The sequence below is a fragment of the Trichoderma citrinoviride genome (assembly GCF_003025115.1).
Source record: "Trichoderma citrinoviride strain TUCIM 6016 unplaced genomic scaffold BBK36scaffold_12, whole genome shotgun sequence".
Lineage (NCBI taxonomy): Eukaryota > Fungi > Ascomycota > Sordariomycetes > Hypocreales > Hypocreaceae > Trichoderma > Trichoderma citrinoviride.
The window spans coordinates 1341826-1360927 of NW_020194720.1; the positions used below are offsets into that span (position 1 = coordinate 1341826).

A 19102-nucleotide genomic window follows, 5' to 3' on the forward strand; every position below is an offset into this window, starting at 1 on the left:
TGCTACTGCACGTACCTGGGAGAGCTGACGGGCACCGCAAGTTGCCCGACGGATGGGTATCGGAAACCACGTCGGAGGGCACGCGGCTCTAAATATCTTTCTGAAACGGTCTGTCGATTCGCCGACCAGCGACGCTGCGTGAGAACCGCTCCGTTTCTCGTTCCCGGAGTTGCTTCATACCCGCACTCGTCCCCTGTGCATGTATGTACTGTACATGTATGATGATGGCGTGCGGGTTGGTAGCGCGCCCTGTCTGCCTGCCTGGTTCGCCCCTTTTTCTTCCCGTTCTTCTTTTGTCCGTTTTCTGTCTGTCTGCGTGAGGGCTCCGGTTGCCAGTCTCTTGGGCGTAATGGCCACGTTGGGATGGCACCCCTCTGCGGCTTGCCTCACCCCCCCTTTCTCGATCGTGATGCGGCGGCCCGGGAACCATGAGGAGGAGGAGCACGAACTGAACTGCAAGACGGAAACACCTGCTCGCAAGCACCAAGTGCCATGATGTTACTAGTATCTCCGAAATTCCCTTGGGCATCTGCATTATAGCAGTCGCCCTAAGAAGGCGCACCAATTGTGAGTGCATCACTGCACCCCAGCATCTCCACTCGCGAGTCCACCTCCACAAGGTGCTCCATCCCCATCCCATTCTCCATCCATCCATGACCATCACTTGGCCACCATCAACTCCGCCTCCACACCCATCGACGGCTTCCCTGCCTGGCTCGCCCACCCTAGCGAGGTGCTCCTACGGGGCCCTCGCAAGGCTTGTCTTATGGAGGCCCTCCGGTGCGGTGCGAGGAGCGAACAGCAATAAAAATTGCAAGAGTCCCCATATAATACTTCCATGATGGAGCTCTCTCTGATCGTGTCTTTTAACTAACACCCCCCAGTCTCTGCCCCAATCTGCCATCTCTTCTGCTGCATCACCTTTGTTTGTGTCATTGTCAGCTGGTTTGTCGTTGCCACGCCGGCAGCCGTGTAGCTTGTCAAGGCGCGCTCGCGATAGGCAGTTTGGCCTTTTCCCCTTTCCCCTCATTTGTACGGAGTACCCTCGGACTCAATCAGTCAAGGCTATCGGCGGCGAGTCACGTCTCCGTCAAGAGACCGATTGATCGCAGCCGAGCATTTCATCCCAGGAGAATGCCGACCTAACGAACAGTCAACCAGTCTCTTGAACACCTCCATTGGATATCTACTCTGCGGCAGAAGCAGCTTCTGCTCTCGGTCTTCTTTTCTGCTCAGAGCTTGGCGCGATTTCTGCGCTTTTCCAGTATACTGTTGTGGTTTGCTCCCTGTGAGGGTTATAGCCCCCCCTCCTCAACGCAGCTTCATCCGAGGCATAAAGCCAGCACCGGCAACAGCAGCAGGCCGAGTTCCACGCAACCAACGAGAAGCAGATCGGACTGAGTTTCTCAGTCCTGCTGAAGCGGAGCTTTGCTATACCGCGAAACCTTTTCGTGTTCTTATACTCCACGGCCTGATTAAGCAAGCGCGTGCCGCCTCATCCCCCCTTTAGCAACAACTGGTCAAGCATACGTTCAACATCTTCACATCGACTATAGCGCGCCACAATGTTGTCAAATCCTCTCCGCCGTTATTCTGCGTATCCCGACATCTCTTCGGCGTCATTTGACCCGAACTACCATGGGTCACAGTCGCATCTCCACTCGATCAACGTCAACACATTCAACAACAACCACCCCTATCCCATGCAGCACCTTTCACAACATGCGGAACTATCCAATTCGCGTATGATAAGGGCCAGCCCGGTGCAGCCAAAGCAACGCCAAGGCTCCCTTAATGCTGGCAGGAAGAATTCAACGGGTACTGCTGGGCCCATCAGGAGGAGGATCAGTCGCGCTTGTGACCAGTGTAACCAGCTGCGTACCAAGTGCGATGGCTTACACCCATGTGCCCATTGCATAGGTATGTCTCGTTCCTCTCCATGATAATGCGTCTTGTGTCCAGGCAGATAGACTGATCGATAATAGAGTTCGGCCTTGGCTGCGAGTACGTCCGAGAGAGAAAGAAGCGAGGCAAGGCTTCGCGCAAGGACATTGCTGCCCAGCAGGCCGCGGCAGCTGCAGCGCAACAGTCCGGCCAGGCCCAGGATGGCCCAGAGGATCAACATCGCAAACTCTCACGCCAGCAGAGCGAGTCTTCACGTGGCAGCGCTGAGCTTGCCCAGCCTGCCCATGACCCGCCTCATGGTCACATCGAGGGTTCCGTCAGTTCCTTCAGCGATAACGGGCTTTCCCAACATGCTACGATGGGCGGCATGGATGGCCTGGAAGATCACCATGGCCACGTTGGAGTCGATCCTGCCCTGGGAAGAACTCAGTTGGAAACGTCGTCGGCAATGGGCTTGGGCCCGTATGGTGAAGTCCACCCCGGCTATGAAAGCCCCGGTATGAATGGCCATGTGATGGTGGCCCCGTCGTATGGTGCCGGGCAGACCACCATGCCCGGGTATTCCAGCATCTCGTATGCTGCGCAAGCCCCGAGTCCGGCTACTTACAGCAGCGACGGCAACTTTCGACTCAGCACCGGCCACATCCACGAGTACCCGTTGGCAAATGGGAGCTCGCCTTCATGGGGAGTCTCGTTGGCCTCGCCTTCGAACCAGTTCCAGCTCCAGCTCCCGCAGCCCATCTACAAGCAAAGTGATCTGCGATATCCTGTGCTTGAGCCCTTGTTGCCTCACCTGGGGTCCATTCTTCCCGTGTCTTTGGCGTGCGACCTGATTGACCTGTACTTTTCTTCGTCTTCATCAGCACAGATGCACCCAATGTCTCCATACGTTCTGGGCTTCGTCTTCCGAAAGCGCTCCTTCTTGCACCCCACGAACCCAAGAAGATGCCAGCCCGCGCTGCTTGCCAGCATGCTGTGGGTGGCGGCGCAGACCAGCGAAGCGTCTTTCTTGACGAGCCTGCCGTCGGCAAGGAGCAAAGTCTGCCAGAAGCTGCTTGAGCTGACGGTCGGGCTTCTTCAGCCCCTGATCCACACCGGCACCAACAGCCCGTCTCCCAAGACGAGCCCCGTCGTTGGCGCCGCTGCCCTGGGAGTCCTCGGGGTGGCCATGCCGGGCTCGTTGAACATGGATTCACTGGCCGGCGAAACAGGCGCCTTTGGAGCCATAGGAAGCCTTGACGACGTCATCACCTATGTGCACCTCGCCACGGTCATCTCGGCCAGCGAGTACAAGGGCGCCAGCCTGCGGTGGTGGGGTGCGGCATGGTCGCTGGCCAGAGAGCTCAAGCTTGGCCGTGAGCTGCCGCCTGGCAATCCACCTGCCAACCAGGAGGAGGGCGATGGCCTTAGCGAAGACGTGGACGAGCACGACTTGAACAGGAACAACACCCGCTTCGTGACGGAAGAGGAACGCGAAGAGAGGCGGCGAGCCTGGTGGCTTGTCTACATCGTCGACAGGCACCTGGCGCTCTGCTACAACCGCCCCCTATTCCTTCTGGACAGCGAGTGCAGCGACCTGTACCACCCGATGGACGACATCAAGTGGCAAGCGGGTAAATTCCGCAGCCACGACGCAGGCAATTCCAGCATCAACATCGACAGCTCCATGACGGACGAATTTGGCGATAGTCCCCGTGCTGCTCGCGGCGCTCATTACGAATGTCGCGGCCGTAGCATCTTTGGTTATTTCTTGTCCCTTATGACCATCCTGGGCGAGATTGTGGATGTCCATCATGCCAAAAGCCACCCGCGGTTCGGCGTTGGATTCCGCTCTGCGCGGGACTGGGACGAGCAGGTTGCCGAGATCACCCGACACCTGGACATGTATGAGGAGAGCCTGAAGAGGTTCGCGGCGAAGCATCTGCCATTGTCCACGAAGGAGAAGGAGCAGCATGAGATGCACGACAGTGGAGCGGTAACAGACATGCAATCTCCACTCTCGGTGCGGACCAATGCGTCCAGCCGCATGACGGAGAGCGAGATCCAGGCCAGCATCGTGGTGGCTTACAGCACCCATGTGATGCATGTCCTCCACATTCTCCTTGCGGACAAGTGGGATCCTATCAACCTGCTAGACGACGACGACTTGTGGATCTCGTCGGAAGGATTCGTGACGGCAACGAGCCATGCGGTGTCGGCTGCCGAAGCCATTAGCCAGATTCTTGAGTTTGACCCAGGCCTGGAGTTTATGCCATTCTTCTACGGCGTCTATCTCCTGCAGGGGTCCTTCCTCCTTCTCCTGATTGCCGACAAGCTGCAGGCGGAAGCGTCTCCAAGCGTCATCAAGGCATGCGAGACCATTGTACGAGCACACGAAGCTTGCGTCGTGACGCTGAGCACAGAGTATCAGGTAAGCTTAATTGTCCCCAAGGATTACCCTTCCGTGAATCGAAGACTAACGTGAACGATAGCGAAACTTTAGCAAGGTCATGCGAAGCGCACTGGCTCTGATTCGGGGTCGTGTGCCGGAGGATCTGGCTGAGCAACAGCAACGACGACGCGAGCTTCTTGCACTATACCGATGGACTGGTAACGGAACCGGTCTGGCCCTCTGAGGAGGTCACTCGATGGGTATAAAGAAAGGCCCGGGAGGGTACACAACACGAAGGTGACCCAAAGAGGGTCGCCTCTGCTGCAATATTTCAACATTGTGGCAAAGATGAATAACCTTTTCATTTGTTGGCAAGGGCGTGCTTTGCTTTGTACGTTTTTTCACGGTGTTGGGAGGCTATCTTAATTCGGTGGGATGCTTTGAGGGATGGTCTAGGTGGGCTGAGGCGCCGGGCATGGCTGATACGATTATGAGCGACATTATGGTTATGATGGAAAAGATATCCCCTGATTGTGTGTACGGCAGGTACTGGCTAGGACGACATGTTTTGTATATTGCTTTGGGACCGGGGGTTTCTCTTTGTCGCGACAGGGCGGGCTGTCGGAGGTATTGAGGATATGAAAACAGATTGCTGTATGTCTAGGTAATATGAAGCTCTCGACGAAGACGAACAGGGTGCCTGCTTCCGCAATTTGAACGTTATGTGATGAACATAACTAGACACAGCTGTAGCAATCGAGGGTGACGCATGTCGGAGGCCCGCCAGCTGTTCGTCACCTTGCCGGCTGGTTTGCTCGCTTCAGCCGGACAGCCAAACACAATATGGAGGTAGTCCCATGATTCATTTCTCCGTCAATCAGTCACGGTAGAAGGAGAAGGCTTGATTCACAGGAGCAGCAACAAGATGGGACAAAGAGCAGGCGCATGTATGGCATCTCCGATATGTCCGGAGCGAAGAAAGGGGGGAAAGACCAGTATGTGTAACCTGTTTGACGGCTGTTTTGAACAAAACAGTAGAGCTACTTTCCGAACTTATGGCTTGGCTTGATCTTGATGGCATCTGGGGGGTTTGGGTGGAAAATGGCAGTGATTCACAGTCTCCCTTTTTTGTCCATTTGCGGGTTCTCTCGCGTGGGCAGTGTTTGAGGATGGGGCATGTCGTTGCTATTGTGGTGTTTCTTCTTACCCTCATGAGCGTGTGTGTGTGTCATGATTTTGGATGGAGTTTTTTATTGTATCCTTTGGGCAGGCTACTAGAGAACATGCTCTCTTCATTGCAAGCAAAAGGAAGGAAAGGAAAAGGTGCAACAGCCCCTGATTTTGGTGACAAGTCCGGGCACATCGAAAGCAAAACGTGAAGTGAAAGTGAGCAGATATCCGATTCCCCTATTGCCCCCCCCCACGCGTTTGAAACAAACCGAGCAGCATAGAAATACCCCCCACCTCGTTTCTTCCTCTTCTTCCCTTCTTCTCCTCTTCACCCTCACGCAACACGCAAACTTCTCGATACCCTTCACACCTCTTCACCACACCAAAAGTCATTTCCCTGCACCTGAGACTGCCAACTCTCCATCTTCCGTACACACATCTGCCAAAGGAACTGTAAAGAGAAGAAGACAAAAGGATCTTCTTGGAGGAACCTCAAAAGAACCATGCTCGTTTTACAAAGTTCTCATCATAGGGCTTTTGCTTCCTCTCTTCGCCTTTGGCAGGTTGGACACGGACGACACGAGGGCGAGCACGAGCACGAGCAGGACTGACGACCTCTTCTATTTCAGCCTGCTTCTTCTACTGACTTCATCGTTTTCCTTCGTCTTTCTGTTGCCTTTTACTGATCACGTAGTTTCTATCTTCGAATCGGCTTTTGAGACTTTGTTGTGAGGCTTGCTGATGTGTTCTCTTGGCTTTCGTGAGGAGTTTACTGACGATGACTGCTACGCAAGGTCTTTACTATCCGACTGATACTTTACTCCTACTTTCTCGGCTTGTTTACTTTCCATCGCCTCACTTTCTTGTTGTGTCTTCATACATCTGCGCCTTTCGAGACACCGGCTTGGCTTGCTCGTCTCTCGACTTCACGATCAAGCACGCACACCATACGCAGCAGCACAAAAGCAAGACCGAGAAGCGCTTTCAACATGCCTTCTGGTAAACGCTCGCTCCCGCTGCCCTCGGCCTCGACTGAAGATGGGCAGGCAAAGAGACTTCGAGCGGCTGCTATCGCTCAGCAGGATCGCAGTCTCTTTGCTTCCACTTATGGATATGACGTTGGCGAGGGTTCTTCGTCTTCCTTTCAGATGAGCATGTCTATTCCCGGTCTCATGGGGCGTTTTGATCCCCAAGTTGCCTATATCGCCGTATGTCGTGTGCTAACAAACTCAGCCCAAGCCCAAGCAACTGTGCCGCTCATGACAGAGACGGCAGCGGCTGCCTCGTCGTCTCGAGCTCAGGCAAACAGACGTCGATCAGCGTCTTGTCATGCCCTCCGCACAGACAGCTGCTCTCTCGGCGACCTTGGCCTGGCCATCCCTTCTGGCCTCACCGCAGCCGAGCAGTCCCGCCGCAAAGATGCCCTCCAATCCGAGATTGACTTCCACAAGAACAACCCGCCGATTCTGCCGCCGTCCAAGGTCGAAGACTTGCCTCCCAAGCCGTTCATCGAGGACTTCCTCAGGATCCCCGAGGACATCACCGAGGAGGAGCGCCGCGACATAGAAGACCAGAACAACAGGATCGCGGCGCAGCACCAGCTCATCGACCGCCAGCGCAACAACCAGGCGGCCAAGAAGTCGCGCCAGGCGCGCCTCGAGTCGCTCTGGAACACGCGCGAGCTGCTCAACGCCAAGTCGGCCGAGTGCTTCTGGTTTCGGATGAAGGTCATTGCTCTGGGGGGCAGCACTGAGGAGTGGGATCAGGTGACGGCCAGCGTCAAGGCGCGCCTCGTCAAGGAGATTGACTCCCGGGTTAAGGACAGCGAGAAGCAGGCCGCGGACGCGAAGAAGGCCGAGGAGGCCAAGAAGCGGGCGGAGCGCAACAAGCGCCGCGCCGAGGTCAGGAGCCGCGAGGAGGAGGCCAAGATGCTGCGCGAACAGCAGGCGGAGGAGGAGCTGCAGGACTCATCCGAGCCGGAGGAGGAGCATGAAGAGCAGCAGCAGAAACAAGCTGATGAAGAGCAGCATCGGCCGGCTCAGGGACGGGGCGGCATGGCTCAACAGCACCAATTGCCCTAGCAGCAACAATTGGCCCAGCAGCACCGACAGGCCCAGTGCCACTTGGCCGAGCGGCATCTGGTGGACTACCAGCAGCAGAGGGATCAAGGAGAGCAGACGATGCGGCAGCAGTGCGTGACTCTGGGCTTGCAACTGGCGCAGCAGTGGCAATTCCAGCAGCAGCCTCACAGCAACCCCTTTGAACAGCAGCAGTTCTTGGCTGCTGCTGTAAATGACGTGGCGGCGAACGCTGCGAACATTGTGCAGTCGATTGAGGTGTTGCAGAGCTGCGGGTATGCTGTTGATGCCGAGGGAGAGACGGGGTATGTCTGTTACTGCGGCTGGTGCGGCTAAGCATGGATCGAAGAGTCATCAAATACATTTCGAACTGGTTCAGACGGGGAGGCTGTTAAGAAAAAAAAAAGGAGGTGAAGAAAAGACCCCAAAAAAGAGACATCAAACGGCCAAACGAAAAGGAAAGGACTTGGGTTCGCGAATCTGACCACACGCGTCAGAGTCTTCTATCTCTTCTTTCTTTCTTTATTCTTCTTCAGAAATTTGCTCCAAAGTATGCAGATGACAATACAGAAATCTCTCTCCTCTAAACCCAAGAATTCTAAGTGTATTCCTTTTTGGCTCCCCCCTTCCCCCTTTCTTGCCCAGTTCTAGAAAGTGTTGTTGGCCCCTTTGTATGGTTTTCGCTTGTCGTGATATCCTTTTGCCTTGTTGTCCTTCTCTTAGCTTTGTAGTATGTTGGACATCCAACCGTCTTCTTTTGCTCATCGCCGTCTATGCACCAGCCTGCCCTTTACCCAGACCTTCTTCGTGTTGCGATCGTCTCCATTGTACAGCCACTTGGCCACTCTATCGCCCCAGCTCTCCCACCCAAACACATCCACAAACCCATCGTCATCACCACCATCATCATCATTAGCAGCAGCAGCATCATCAGGGAGCTCTCCGTCGTCATTCACATTGCTCAGAGCAACGAGTTGCGCATCCCACTCCATGCCCACCTCAAAGGCCCCTACCTTGTCCTCCAAGCCCACGCATTTCGCGCCGCCCCTCGTAGCGAGATAGAGGACTTCCTCGACCGTCAGCTTGACTCTCTCCTTCTCCTTCGTCTTTTCTTCCGCAGCGGCGGCATCGTCGTCAGGGGGTATCTGGATGTTCATGGCCACGTGCCGGCTCACCATGGCGGCCTGTCGTGCCGCTTCGAGGATGGAAGGGCTGTATCCGCCGCTGACGTCGGTGCCCAACCCGACGTCGATGCCCTTGTCCCACATCCAGCGCACCCTCGCCGCGCCGCTCGTCAAGGACGTGTTGCTGCACGGGCAGTGCGACACCTTGGCCCCCTGGCCGGCGATGGCGTCGGCCTCGTCCTCCGAGAGGTGCACCGCGTGCGCGAGCACCGTCCGCGGCGTGAGCAGGCCCAGCCGGCGGTACACGTCCGTGTACGAGCTCGCCTCGGGGAACAGCCGCGCGACGAGCTGGATCTCGCCGGCGTTCTCCGACACGTGCGTCTGGATGGGCAAGCCCGTCTCGCGGTGGATCCGGGCCAGCCCGGCCATGACCTCGCGGGTGCACGACGGGGCGAAGCGCGGCGTCAGGATGGGCGAGACGACGTCGAAGCCCGGGTCGATGCGCCGGACGTGCTCGATGGTCCGCCGCGTCGCCTCCAGGCTGGCCTCGGCCGAGGCGTCGCGGTAGTACGCCGGGCTCGTCTCCGCGCGGTCCATGCACACGCGGCCGACGAAGGCGCGCTGGCCCATGGACAGGCACAGGTCCGCGAGCAGGTTCGTCGCCGCCACGTCGAGCGTGGCAAAGTACGTCGCCGTCGTGGTGCCGTGGGACAGCGTGCGGCGGATGCAGCGCGCGTAGACGCGGCGCGCCTTGGCCAGGTCCGCGAGGCTGGCCTCGAGCGGGAACGTGTACGTCTCGAGCCAGTCCAGGAGGCTCGACTTGCCAAAGATGCCGGCGTTGGCGTACTGGGGGGCGTGGATGTGCGTGTCTGTTTTTTTTTTGCAGGGGCGTTTTAGCATTCAATGTTGTCCCTTCAACAAGGTTCTCATGGGGGGAATGAATGAGCCCATGTATGAGATCTTTGTGGTATATGAGAGAAAAAACTCACCGATGAAGCCGGGGAAGAAGAATTGCCCGTCCGCAGCCTGCGTCACGTCCACCTCTGCCTCGTCCCAGCCCAGCTTCGTCAACAGCCGCGCCTTGGCCTCGCCCAGGTCCGGCGCATCCCGCTCAATGGCGGCGATCTTGCCCCGGGCGTCGACGGCGATGCCCGCGCTGTGGAAGATGTCGAGGGTCTGCTGCGTTTTGGAGTGCACAAACGTGCCCAGCAGCAGCAGCTTTCTCTGCGGTGACATTGCTCTTTGAAATGTTTTCTCTGTTTAGTTCGTGTCTTGTTCCCCCCTTTTCAGCTCTGCCTTGTCTTCTCTTTTCCTTGACCCCCTCTGTATTCTTCCCAATTCCTTCTCTTTCTTCAATGTCTGTAGGGGATCAAGCCAGTTTATCAGTCCTCTTATAGGCACTCCGTGGTCCTAATAGGAGAAGCCAAATCGTCAGCAGAAGCCCCACAGCAGCAGCACATGCATAGGTAGGTAACCAAGAATGGACCAACTTTCGTATGTCCGTACGAAGCGTAGTCTTCAAGTAGTACCATTACTTCTCAGCAGCTGGTAACAAACGGTACGTCACGACCAGAGACAACATGAGACAAAAGACAAGTAGAAACGGACAGCATCAATGGCAACTCACCTTGATCAAACACCGAAAAAGAAGCCCAGAATCCCAAGTCTCGAAGAAACGGATGCCGTCAGCGCTCTTTAAATAGGCAGATCCCGCACAAGCTTCCCCGGTAGCCGTCTGTGTGGCTCCCCTTCCCCATATTTGATAGATAGCATCGGTATCGCGGAGACAGCATCAAACAGAGTACATACTAGCAGATTGGAATTGCCAGGGGGGGCTGGAGCAAGGGGCGGGAAAAGGTTATCGAGCTGGGCAACAAACGGTGCGGCGGTCGCCGTTGACCGACGAAGGGCGGGCAGAAAACGGATCGTACCGCCTTTTTTCTTGTTAGTGGGATTAGTCATCGGGCTGGTTGCTGGTGGGTGATGCATTAAGCAAGGAGACGCCAGTCGAACAGACGGCATCGCGGCGAGAGACTTCAGCTCGAGTCTTGTTGATCAATTGATCCAGAGAAATGACAGTTTCTAATAATGGACCGGATCAGCCACAGAGTCGATATTGCTGGTGATGCTACTTATGGCACAGGCAGTCCTCGTGACCAATACGGCCAAACTACGATATAACCAACACCACAGTTGAAAGAATACACATCACACGCAGATGGCAATATAAAGTCAGGAAGAAAACTCGTTGCATTACATTTCTATCATCATGGAATTCTCATAACTAGCATCAAACAATCAGGCATCCTTTTGGCCTCCGTCCCATCAAGTGTATATTATACCGTAACACTGGTAACCATTTTCCCATACGCCAACCTCTGCCTTGCACCGCGTTTCTTCCAACCCCTAAGCAGCCAGGCCGGCGCCCTCGTGGTCGGCGCTGGCACCGCTCTCGCTTCCGGTGGACTCCTCGTCCTGCACGTACTTGTCCCAGTTGGCCAGAACCGCGCCAATCTTGGGCGAGTTGGTCAACTTGTACACGTCCTCAAAGTACTCCTTGGTCAACGCAAACGGCTTGGCCGTCACGTTGGGAATGTACTTGCCCACCAGCTTCGATGGGTCAATCGTCGTCTTGTGGATCTTCTTGAGCAAGAAGGATCGGAACGGCTTGACACCCGACCGCAAAAAGGTCGAGTGGAAGGGCACGTCGATGCCTCGCAGAGGGATCGTGGCAAAGCCTCGCTCCAGCTCCAGAGGCAGAGGCTTCTTAAGCGTTGCCTCGGCGCAGCCGCGGATAATCTCCCGCAGCGCACCCTTGGCCTCCTCGATGTTGCTGCGCATCTCCTCCACGTCAATCTTCTGCAGCTTGAGGAAGTTGGTCACTCCGCCGAGCGTGTCCAGGGCGCGCAGGTCACCAGCACACACGTACTGCATGTTGGCGATGTTGTAGTTGACAATCTCCAGCAGCCAGCCCGTCTCTTCCGAAATGTTGTTGACGACAAACTGAAGAGCCTCCTCGTTGAACGTCTTGGAGATGCGGCTGGGGTTGACGGCACACATGGAGTAGTTGGAACGGCCAGTGGCATCACGCTCGACGGCAACCTGCATCGTCAGACCACGGTAGAAGACGACCGACACCAGACTCTCGATGGGCATCACGTCCGCCAGGGCGGCAAGCGCCGAGTATTCACCCAGCGAGTGACCCGCAAACGTGCTGTCTCGGGGAACAAGTCCCTTCGACTTCATGTCCTCGAAGCTGGCCTTTTCCATCAGCGTCAGGGCAGGCTGCGTAAACTGCGTGGCCGACAGGAGACCAGTGGGCGATCTGTACGTGTAAGAGGTCGTCTTCTCGTCAATGTCCTTGAAGATCCTCTCCGACTTGACGGTGCCGTCAGCTGCCACAGTCTCAAAGGTCATGGCCATGTAGTTCTGGCGGATGGCCTTGCCCCTGGGGCCACCAAAGTGCACGGTGAGCTCCTTGGGGTTGTTCTTGACAATGTTGGTGATGGAGAAGCCTAGGGGAAATTGAGTTAGTCAGATGCACGGTATAATGATGGCTATAGATTCTCATCGTCAACTTACCATAATTGTCGAGCAGGTAAGTGTCGGCACGGTCCCAGACCTCCTTGGCCACAGGGCTGCTGCCATAGAGATCCATACCCATGCCCTGCTCCTGCGAACCCTGTCCGGTAAAGACATAGGCCGTCACGGGCTGCTCCACCTCGGCCTCGCCCAGCAGAACCTTCTCCTCCGTCTCTGAGTTGATGGCCTCGAGCTTAATGATCTTGCGACCCGTCACCATGCCCACGTGCTGGAGCTTGACCTGGATGGCATCGTTGGGGAGCACCATGCCGACCAGGGAAGCGTGGAAGCTGCGAACACGGCCCACGTCGTTCTCAGCAGCCCACGTCTCAATCAGGCTGCGCACGGCGGCGCTGCTGTACATGCCGTGGGTGATGGTGCCGGGCAGGTTGGCATACTCGGAGAAGACGCGAGACACGTGGATGGGGTTGTAGTCGCCAGACACGCGAGCATACGTCTCGTTGGAGGCGGGCGCACGGAGCTGCAGCGGCGTCTTGCCGCTCAGGGGAATGGCGTTCTCAAAGTTGATCGGCTGGTCCAGCAGGGTTCCGTGGCGTTCAAGGTAGTCAATCACGGGGTTGCCGTGAGACTCGCCGGCCTCGTAGTCCACGCTGGCGACCTGGATAACCTCCTTCGTCGGCAGCTCCAGCAGGACCTGGCCTCGAGTCTCCACGCTGCTGAAGACAGTCTTGTTCTTGAAGCGCACCAAGCTCTGCAGGCGGAACGTCAGGGTCTGGCCCAACAGGTCGATCTCGTTAGGGATCTCATCGAGGGCAAACCACGGCTTGGATCGCAGCACGGCCACGTCCTTGGGGGTCGCCAGGTGTACACGAACAGGGGTCTCGTCCTTGCGCTGGAACGTGTTCTCGTAATCCGTGTAGGCACCACGGTACAGGAACTGGGAAGTCACCTCCATAACCGGCTTGCCATCTCGGGTGATGGTGCCGCAGACCTCGACCATCTTTCCAGACTCCTGGTTGATGACGGCGTTGATCTGTGCAGTGGTCGTCACCTCGTCGCCCTTCTTCAGGGGCTCAGCGCCGGGGATCATGCGGAAGCCGTTGGACAGATGCACCAGCTTCAGGAGATCACCATCAATGGTGCGAGGGAAGATGGGCTTCGTGATGGCCTTCCATCCGAGCACAATGGCAAAGTCCATGGGTGCGTACATGATCTTGCCCGGTCGGTCGACAAAGGCCTCGCCCGTGTTGCCAACGGCGTGAACAAAGTCGTTGATGGCCTCGGCCGTAATGGTGGTGCTACCACCATCGAACTTGCTCGTGACCATGGCATCCAGGTCCAGAGGGTCATTGCCGAACCACAGCTTCCAGTAGAACTCCTTGATGCGATCGTTGCGACCCTCCATGACTTCGTGAATGGGTGCGTATCCAGCATCGGGGTGGTAGATGAACTTCAGAGGCAAGGCAACGGGGGTGCCCAGGGCAGTGGTCTCCTTGATCATGTTGATGAGGATCTCCCGGTCGCCGTTCAGCTTGACCTCGATGACATCCACGTAGTGGTTGTGCCTGGGCTGCTCCTTGACGACAATGGTCGTCTTGGCGGGCTCGTTGGGATACTGGATCTCAACGAAAAGGCCACGCTCAGGGGCGAAGATGCGTCGGATGGGGTTGGTCTGGAACTTCTGTCCCTGCACAACAACATCCGACTGCAGCAGAGCATGTCTCCAGTTGCGGTTGGGGCCCGCAAGCAGGGACAGCCAGGAGTCGAGCGAGGGCATGACGCTGGCGGGTGATGAGGAAAGGCGGTAGGTGTTCTTGTGAGTATCGTAGCTGACGGTAAGACCCTCAACATCAAGAGGAATGTCCGTCTCAACAAGCTTGCCACCAAAGTACTCAATGGCAGGAATGGAGGCCTCGTCACCGTTGTACAAGTCCTTGGTCAAAGCCGCAATATGGGCATTGTGGATGTTGTCAAGAATGTCCTTGATGGGCTCATCAATGACAGTGGAGAACTTGGCAGCAGTAGGGCCCTGGAGGATACAGGTTCGGCCGACGTCCTGGCCAATGACTGCATCGAGGTCTTCCGACTGCCACAGGGAGTCCTTCTTGAAGTAGAACTCAAAGTTCTCGTCAAGAGCAGGGATGAAAGTGACGGGCTTCTGGCCAGGTCGCAGGCAGAGAATGAGGAAGTACTGAACGTCCTGTGCGTTGATGATCTGGTGCTCGGCCTCGGGGTAGGCAGCGAGAATTCGGTCAACAGCGCTGTAAGGCTCCTCGAGGTCGGCGTAGCTCTGGAGAAGAGAGGGTCGGCCAGCCTCGGTGGTGAATCGCTCCTCAACTCGGTGGATGAAGTCGCCAGTCAGGCGAGTGTAGGAACCATCGATCCAACGAGACTGGTGCTTGACATAGAGAAGCTCAACGAGGCGGCGGACAACCTCGGCGTAGGTCATGTCCTCGAGGTCCACGGCCTTGCCCTCCTTGTTGCAGCCGAACCAGACCTTCTGGAAGTCATCGTTCAACTTCTTGATGATGTAGTCACGGTTCTTCTTCAGCTCAGCAACACGCTTCTCCTTGGGGAGGTTGAAGATCTTCTGGTCCATCTCGGCCCAGAACTTGACTCCGCGAGTGGCCAGCTTGTGAATGGGCTCGCCCATCTCTGAGCGCACAGTGATGACACCACCGGCAGGGCCCTTGTAGGTCTTCTCCCACTCGGAGTCGTCGAGGCCAGGAGCGTCGATGATGGCCTGCTTGGCGTTCTTGCTGGTGTGGGCCTCCTTGGCCACCATCATACGGCTTCCAAACAGGCAGCCGTCGAAAGGCATGGGAGGGTATCCGTACTTCCTGGCCCACTCACCAGTGATGTATGGGTAGGTATCGTCGGCACCACCAAAGCCACTGCCTGCGACCAGGATGATGTTCTCCTGTCGTCGGATTCTGCCGTACATCTGCAGAACAGGCTGGTGGAAGTCCTCGAAAGAGTGGTGACCACCACCACGGCCACCAGTCCACTGCAGAATGACGGGGAACGTGGGGTTGGCCTTGGCAATGTTGATGACGGCCTGGATGGCCTCGACTGAGCCAGGCTTGAAGGCAATGTGCTTCAGGCCAAGAGTCTCAATGTACTCTTGAGCAACCTCGATCGAGGGAACACCAGCTCCGATGGTCAAACCCTCAATGGGCACGCCTTCCGCGCGAAGTCGGCCAATGAGGGGAATCTGCCAGCCCATTGCGCGGGGGTTGACGTAGATGAGGTTGACGGTGATACCGCGACCCGCAGGAATGGCCTTTTCGATCTTCTCCAGGGCCGCGGTCATCATCTTGGCGTTGAAGTAACCGCCACCGGCAAGCTCGATATGGTATCCAGCGTTCATCGTGGCAGCGACAAAGTCCCAAGGCACCGTTGCAGGGGTCATGCCGGCAACCATGATGGGAGGCAGACCGAGCAGTCGGCTCATCTTGGTGTCGACGTACTTCCTGCCGCTGGATGTCTTGATGAGACGCGGACCATATTCCTTGACCCAGTCAATGGCATACTTGACGGCCTTCTCCTCGTCTCTGTCAAAGAGCTCAGGCTTGTATCCGAGCTCGCTCATGGTGCCCTCAATGGTTCCGGCAAGGATGACGCGGATACCGGTTCCCTCCTTGTTTCGGCTGGTCAGCGCTCCAAGACCGGAGATGCCGCCGGGACCAAAGTCAAGAATGTGGGTAGCCTGGGGGAAGACGGTCGCCTTCTCCCAGTTGACAGGATCCCGGGTGATCAAGCGAACCAGGGCGGGCACAATGTTACCGCTGCCCTCTTCACGGAGATCCTTTCCGGTGTTGGTGTCGTAGACGGGGATTCCCAACGAGCTGGAGTCGATGCTGATATCCTTGAGATCCTCATCGATAATGACGGTGGCATCTTCCAGGTACTTGCTGTGGAAAGGAGCAGTGATGGGAAGGAATCTGTTGGCAAATCGAACCTTTCGCTCGGTGTGCGGGACTCGGGTCTGGTCAAGACCAGTAGGAGCCTTGACCTTGCGCAGCTGAGAGTTCAGACCGTACAGCGACGTGGGAGGGCCCGTAACGACCAGGTTGCGGGGGCTGTTGATGAGAGAGATGCCGATGTGACGGTGAGGAGGGAGATATTGGTTGGTGGCGTCAATGTGCCTCTGAACCTCCTCCTGGGACAGGTCGCGGATGCTCAGCATGGGAGTGGGGAGACCCTCGCCGTGCTCCTGAGACTCTCGGAGCATGGTAGGGGTCATGGATGTGGTAGGGAAAGCCTGCTGGCTTCGCGTGCCAATCCAAAAGAGAACGGTCAGGATGGAGCTGGTGATCTCGCGCCACGACTCCCAAGAGTCGGCCGCCGCGGTCGCAGCCGCCATGACGATACCCTGAGAGTGACCAGTTGTTCCGCTGATGCGCTCTCTGAGGAGACCGGGGTGGATGCCCAAGACCTTGCACGTAACCTCGTAGTGCGCCATCTGGACCAGCCCAATCAAGGGGAAGCTGACGGGTGCAGTGATGAGATAGTCCACATCCGGAGTGGCCTCCGGCCGGTGAAGCCATGTCATGATGTCCAGCCCCTTGGGGAACATCTTTTCCGCGCTGGGGTGGTTGGACAGAGTCTGCAGCTGCTCGGCAGCATTTGTGATGAGCTCTCCGACAAAGGTGGAGTACGTCTTGTGAATCTGGCGCAGCTCCTCAAAGTACTCCTCAATGTTGCCCTGGCCGCCAAAGATGGTGTAGATCTTGGCGGAGTGGTCGTCCGCAGCCCTCAGCAGAGCGGACTCGTGAGGCTTGATGGTGCGGTTTGAGACAGCCCGAGCAATGTAGTAGCAGCGGATGACCTCGAGCTTTTTTGACTCGATGCCAGGCAGCGTGGCAGCCAGAGCGTGGACCTCGTTGCCCTGGAGGTAGGCCCGCTCGAACTCGTTAAGCAGCAGCTTGAGGACCTCCTCGTAGGAACCCTGGGCGTCATCCTCTCCCTCCTCTACCTCGGAGGCAACGAAGCCCAGATATCTGGCAACCAGCTCGGGTACGGATGAAGGCTCGTCATCTTGGGCAAGCTCGTCGGTTGCCTGGGGGAGGCTGGCAGCAAACCGATCTTTCAGTTCGGAGGCGTGGAAGTGGAGGTTGGTCGGAACGAGAAAGGAGGTTTCGAGAGAGCCGTGAGAGAGGTTCAGAGGTCGCAGAGAGGCGCTGGATCGAGGAGTAGAGATGCCCGTCTGAGGGCCAGTGCCAGTGCCGTACATGGTGGGCGGTGTGAAGAGGGTATAATGAGGGTTGTTTTGCGTCTGCGGGGTAGAAACACGATCAGTTTATTTTGCTCGTCTTCTCACTCTTGCAAACACAATGCGTGACCTACCTAATGGCAATTAAGCGGCTATTAGAGACAAGAGACGGAATGTCACTCTCGTGGCTTGTCTATTGTGCCGGCACGGAGACCAATTCGACGCAGTGCAAAGCCCAACCCAAGGGGAAAAGGAAAAATCGGTTGCCTGAAGAATCAAAGTCTTACAGAGGGTTGGCAAAGGGATGGGGCAATCAGGCTTGACGATGCGGGAGCAATGAAAGCACAACCACACCCAGCAAGCACAACGAAGAGAAAAGTAAGAAGGGAAGAGGAAGAGAAGAGAGCAGCAGTGCAAGGCCACTATGAGGGAAAGACGAGAGGCTCGGACGAGAGGAGGGGGGGAGGGATTGAAGCCGAGATTTACACTCTGGATGCCGCTCAACGTCCCTGGACGCGGCGGCGCTAATGAAAATTCACACAGCGGCTACTTTAGCAGCCAGGCAATGTATGCTCGCGGGTGCAGGTACTCGCCAAGTACTTGGGCGAGGCGAGGCTCGCCATTCGCAGTGACCTCATGGAGGGAGCTTGCACCAGAATCGCCAACTTTTTTAGTTCTGTTGGGGATCAGTGAGAATTTCCCCTTGCCCCAGCTGGGCTGGACCCCACCATCAGAGGTCGAAGGTACCGGTACCTCGACAGCGGGCTCCATTTTTGGGGGGAGGAGGGACATCACGGCGTTTTGCGAGTGTTGAGACGAACAACCATGCAGAAAGGGCACGCATGTCTCTGTTTGTTTATCTTGAAGCTGCACAATGTCTTGACCCAGATGTTCAATAAGGTACTAGGTAGGTGCTGATACTACCACACAGAGAATTGCGTGAAATCAAGAGCAAATGGTGAACTTGACAGAGAACAGCCTGGACTGCCTTACACTACAACAAGAGACGTACGCTAATAGTAATAGCACGTTCAACGGCAAGGTAGGAATAACTCGGAGGGACAGATACGCCTCTTTGAGCTGGAGGGTGGTCAATGGCAAAAGTCAATTGTTGTCGGGTGTTTGTTTTCCCCGAGCTGGGAACAGCCTCTTCCAAGCCTCTCTGCCTGTTCAGATCGAGCATTCGTCTCTCCTGACTCCGTCTCGGACGTGTTGAAAGACGTCAAGTGGGATGCCAAGTACTGCATTTCCTATACAGGCAATCCCAACTGCTTCAAGTGCCGACATCACGGTGCCTGGTGGGATATGAGTAAACAAACAAAACACTGCCATATGGAATCACCATGTTTTTGGGGCTTCAACAACTCGACCTCTTTCTGCATGAGCAATCATCATCCGTTCAGTAATCTTGAGCTCAACCTGTCTCTGACCAAACAAATTACACAGATTACTGAGCACAACACCATGAAGCCTCATATACTTTGGCTAACAACCAAGGTGGCTCACGGACTCCGAAGAGGGATGCTGATCGAGGCCCGTCGGCCCGTTAGCGGCGATGATTATCGTCTCATCGAACGGTACAGAACAAGCATAGGGCAGATGCAACGGCCAGGCAACTGTGCATGGGCTTCCGAAGCCACCAGATACCGTGTCGTAATGCCTCGTCGGTTGGAACTTGCTCGGCCAGAGACAGAAA

The 19102-nt window shown here is 56.4% G+C and overlaps 4 protein-coding genes across 4 annotated transcripts; 2 read left to right on the forward strand and 2 right to left on the reverse strand.

Moving 5' to 3' along the window:
- Window positions 1-1565: 1565 nt before the first annotated feature.
- Window positions 1566-4520, forward strand: BBK36DRAFT_1171412 (xylanase regulator 1; the record flags this gene model as incomplete). Its single annotated transcript, XM_024895565.1, has 3 exons — window positions 1566-1920; window positions 1986-4315; window positions 4377-4520. The coding sequence occupies 3 exons, from the start codon at window positions 1566-1568 to the stop codon at window positions 4518-4520; spliced, it is 2829 nt and encodes a 942-aa protein (XP_024747283.1).
- Window positions 4521-6441: 1921 nt separating this feature from the next.
- Window positions 6442-7368, forward strand: BBK36DRAFT_1083407 (hypothetical protein; the record flags this gene model as incomplete). Its single annotated transcript, XM_024888935.1, has 1 exon — window positions 6442-7368. A coding segment is annotated over one exon (927 nt), but the record flags the coding sequence as incomplete, so codon positions are not given.
- Window positions 7369-8285: 917 nt separating this feature from the next.
- BBK36DRAFT_58180 (guanine deaminase) lies at window positions 8286-9884 on the reverse strand (the record flags this gene model as incomplete). Its single annotated transcript, XM_024898299.1, has 2 exons — window positions 8286-9517; window positions 9638-9884. 2 exons carry the CDS (start codon window positions 9882-9884, stop codon window positions 8286-8288), a joined length of 1479 nt encoding a protein of 492 aa, XP_024747285.1.
- Window positions 9885-11054: 1170 nt separating this feature from the next.
- On the reverse strand, window positions 11055-17427 carry BBK36DRAFT_1181079 (beta subunit of fatty acid synthase; the record flags this gene model as incomplete). Its single annotated transcript, XM_024896233.1, has 2 exons — window positions 11055-12163; window positions 12231-17427. The coding sequence occupies 2 exons, from the start codon at window positions 17425-17427 to the stop codon at window positions 11055-11057; spliced, it is 6306 nt and encodes a 2101-aa protein (XP_024747286.1).
- Window positions 17428-19102: the final 1675 nt, after the last annotated feature.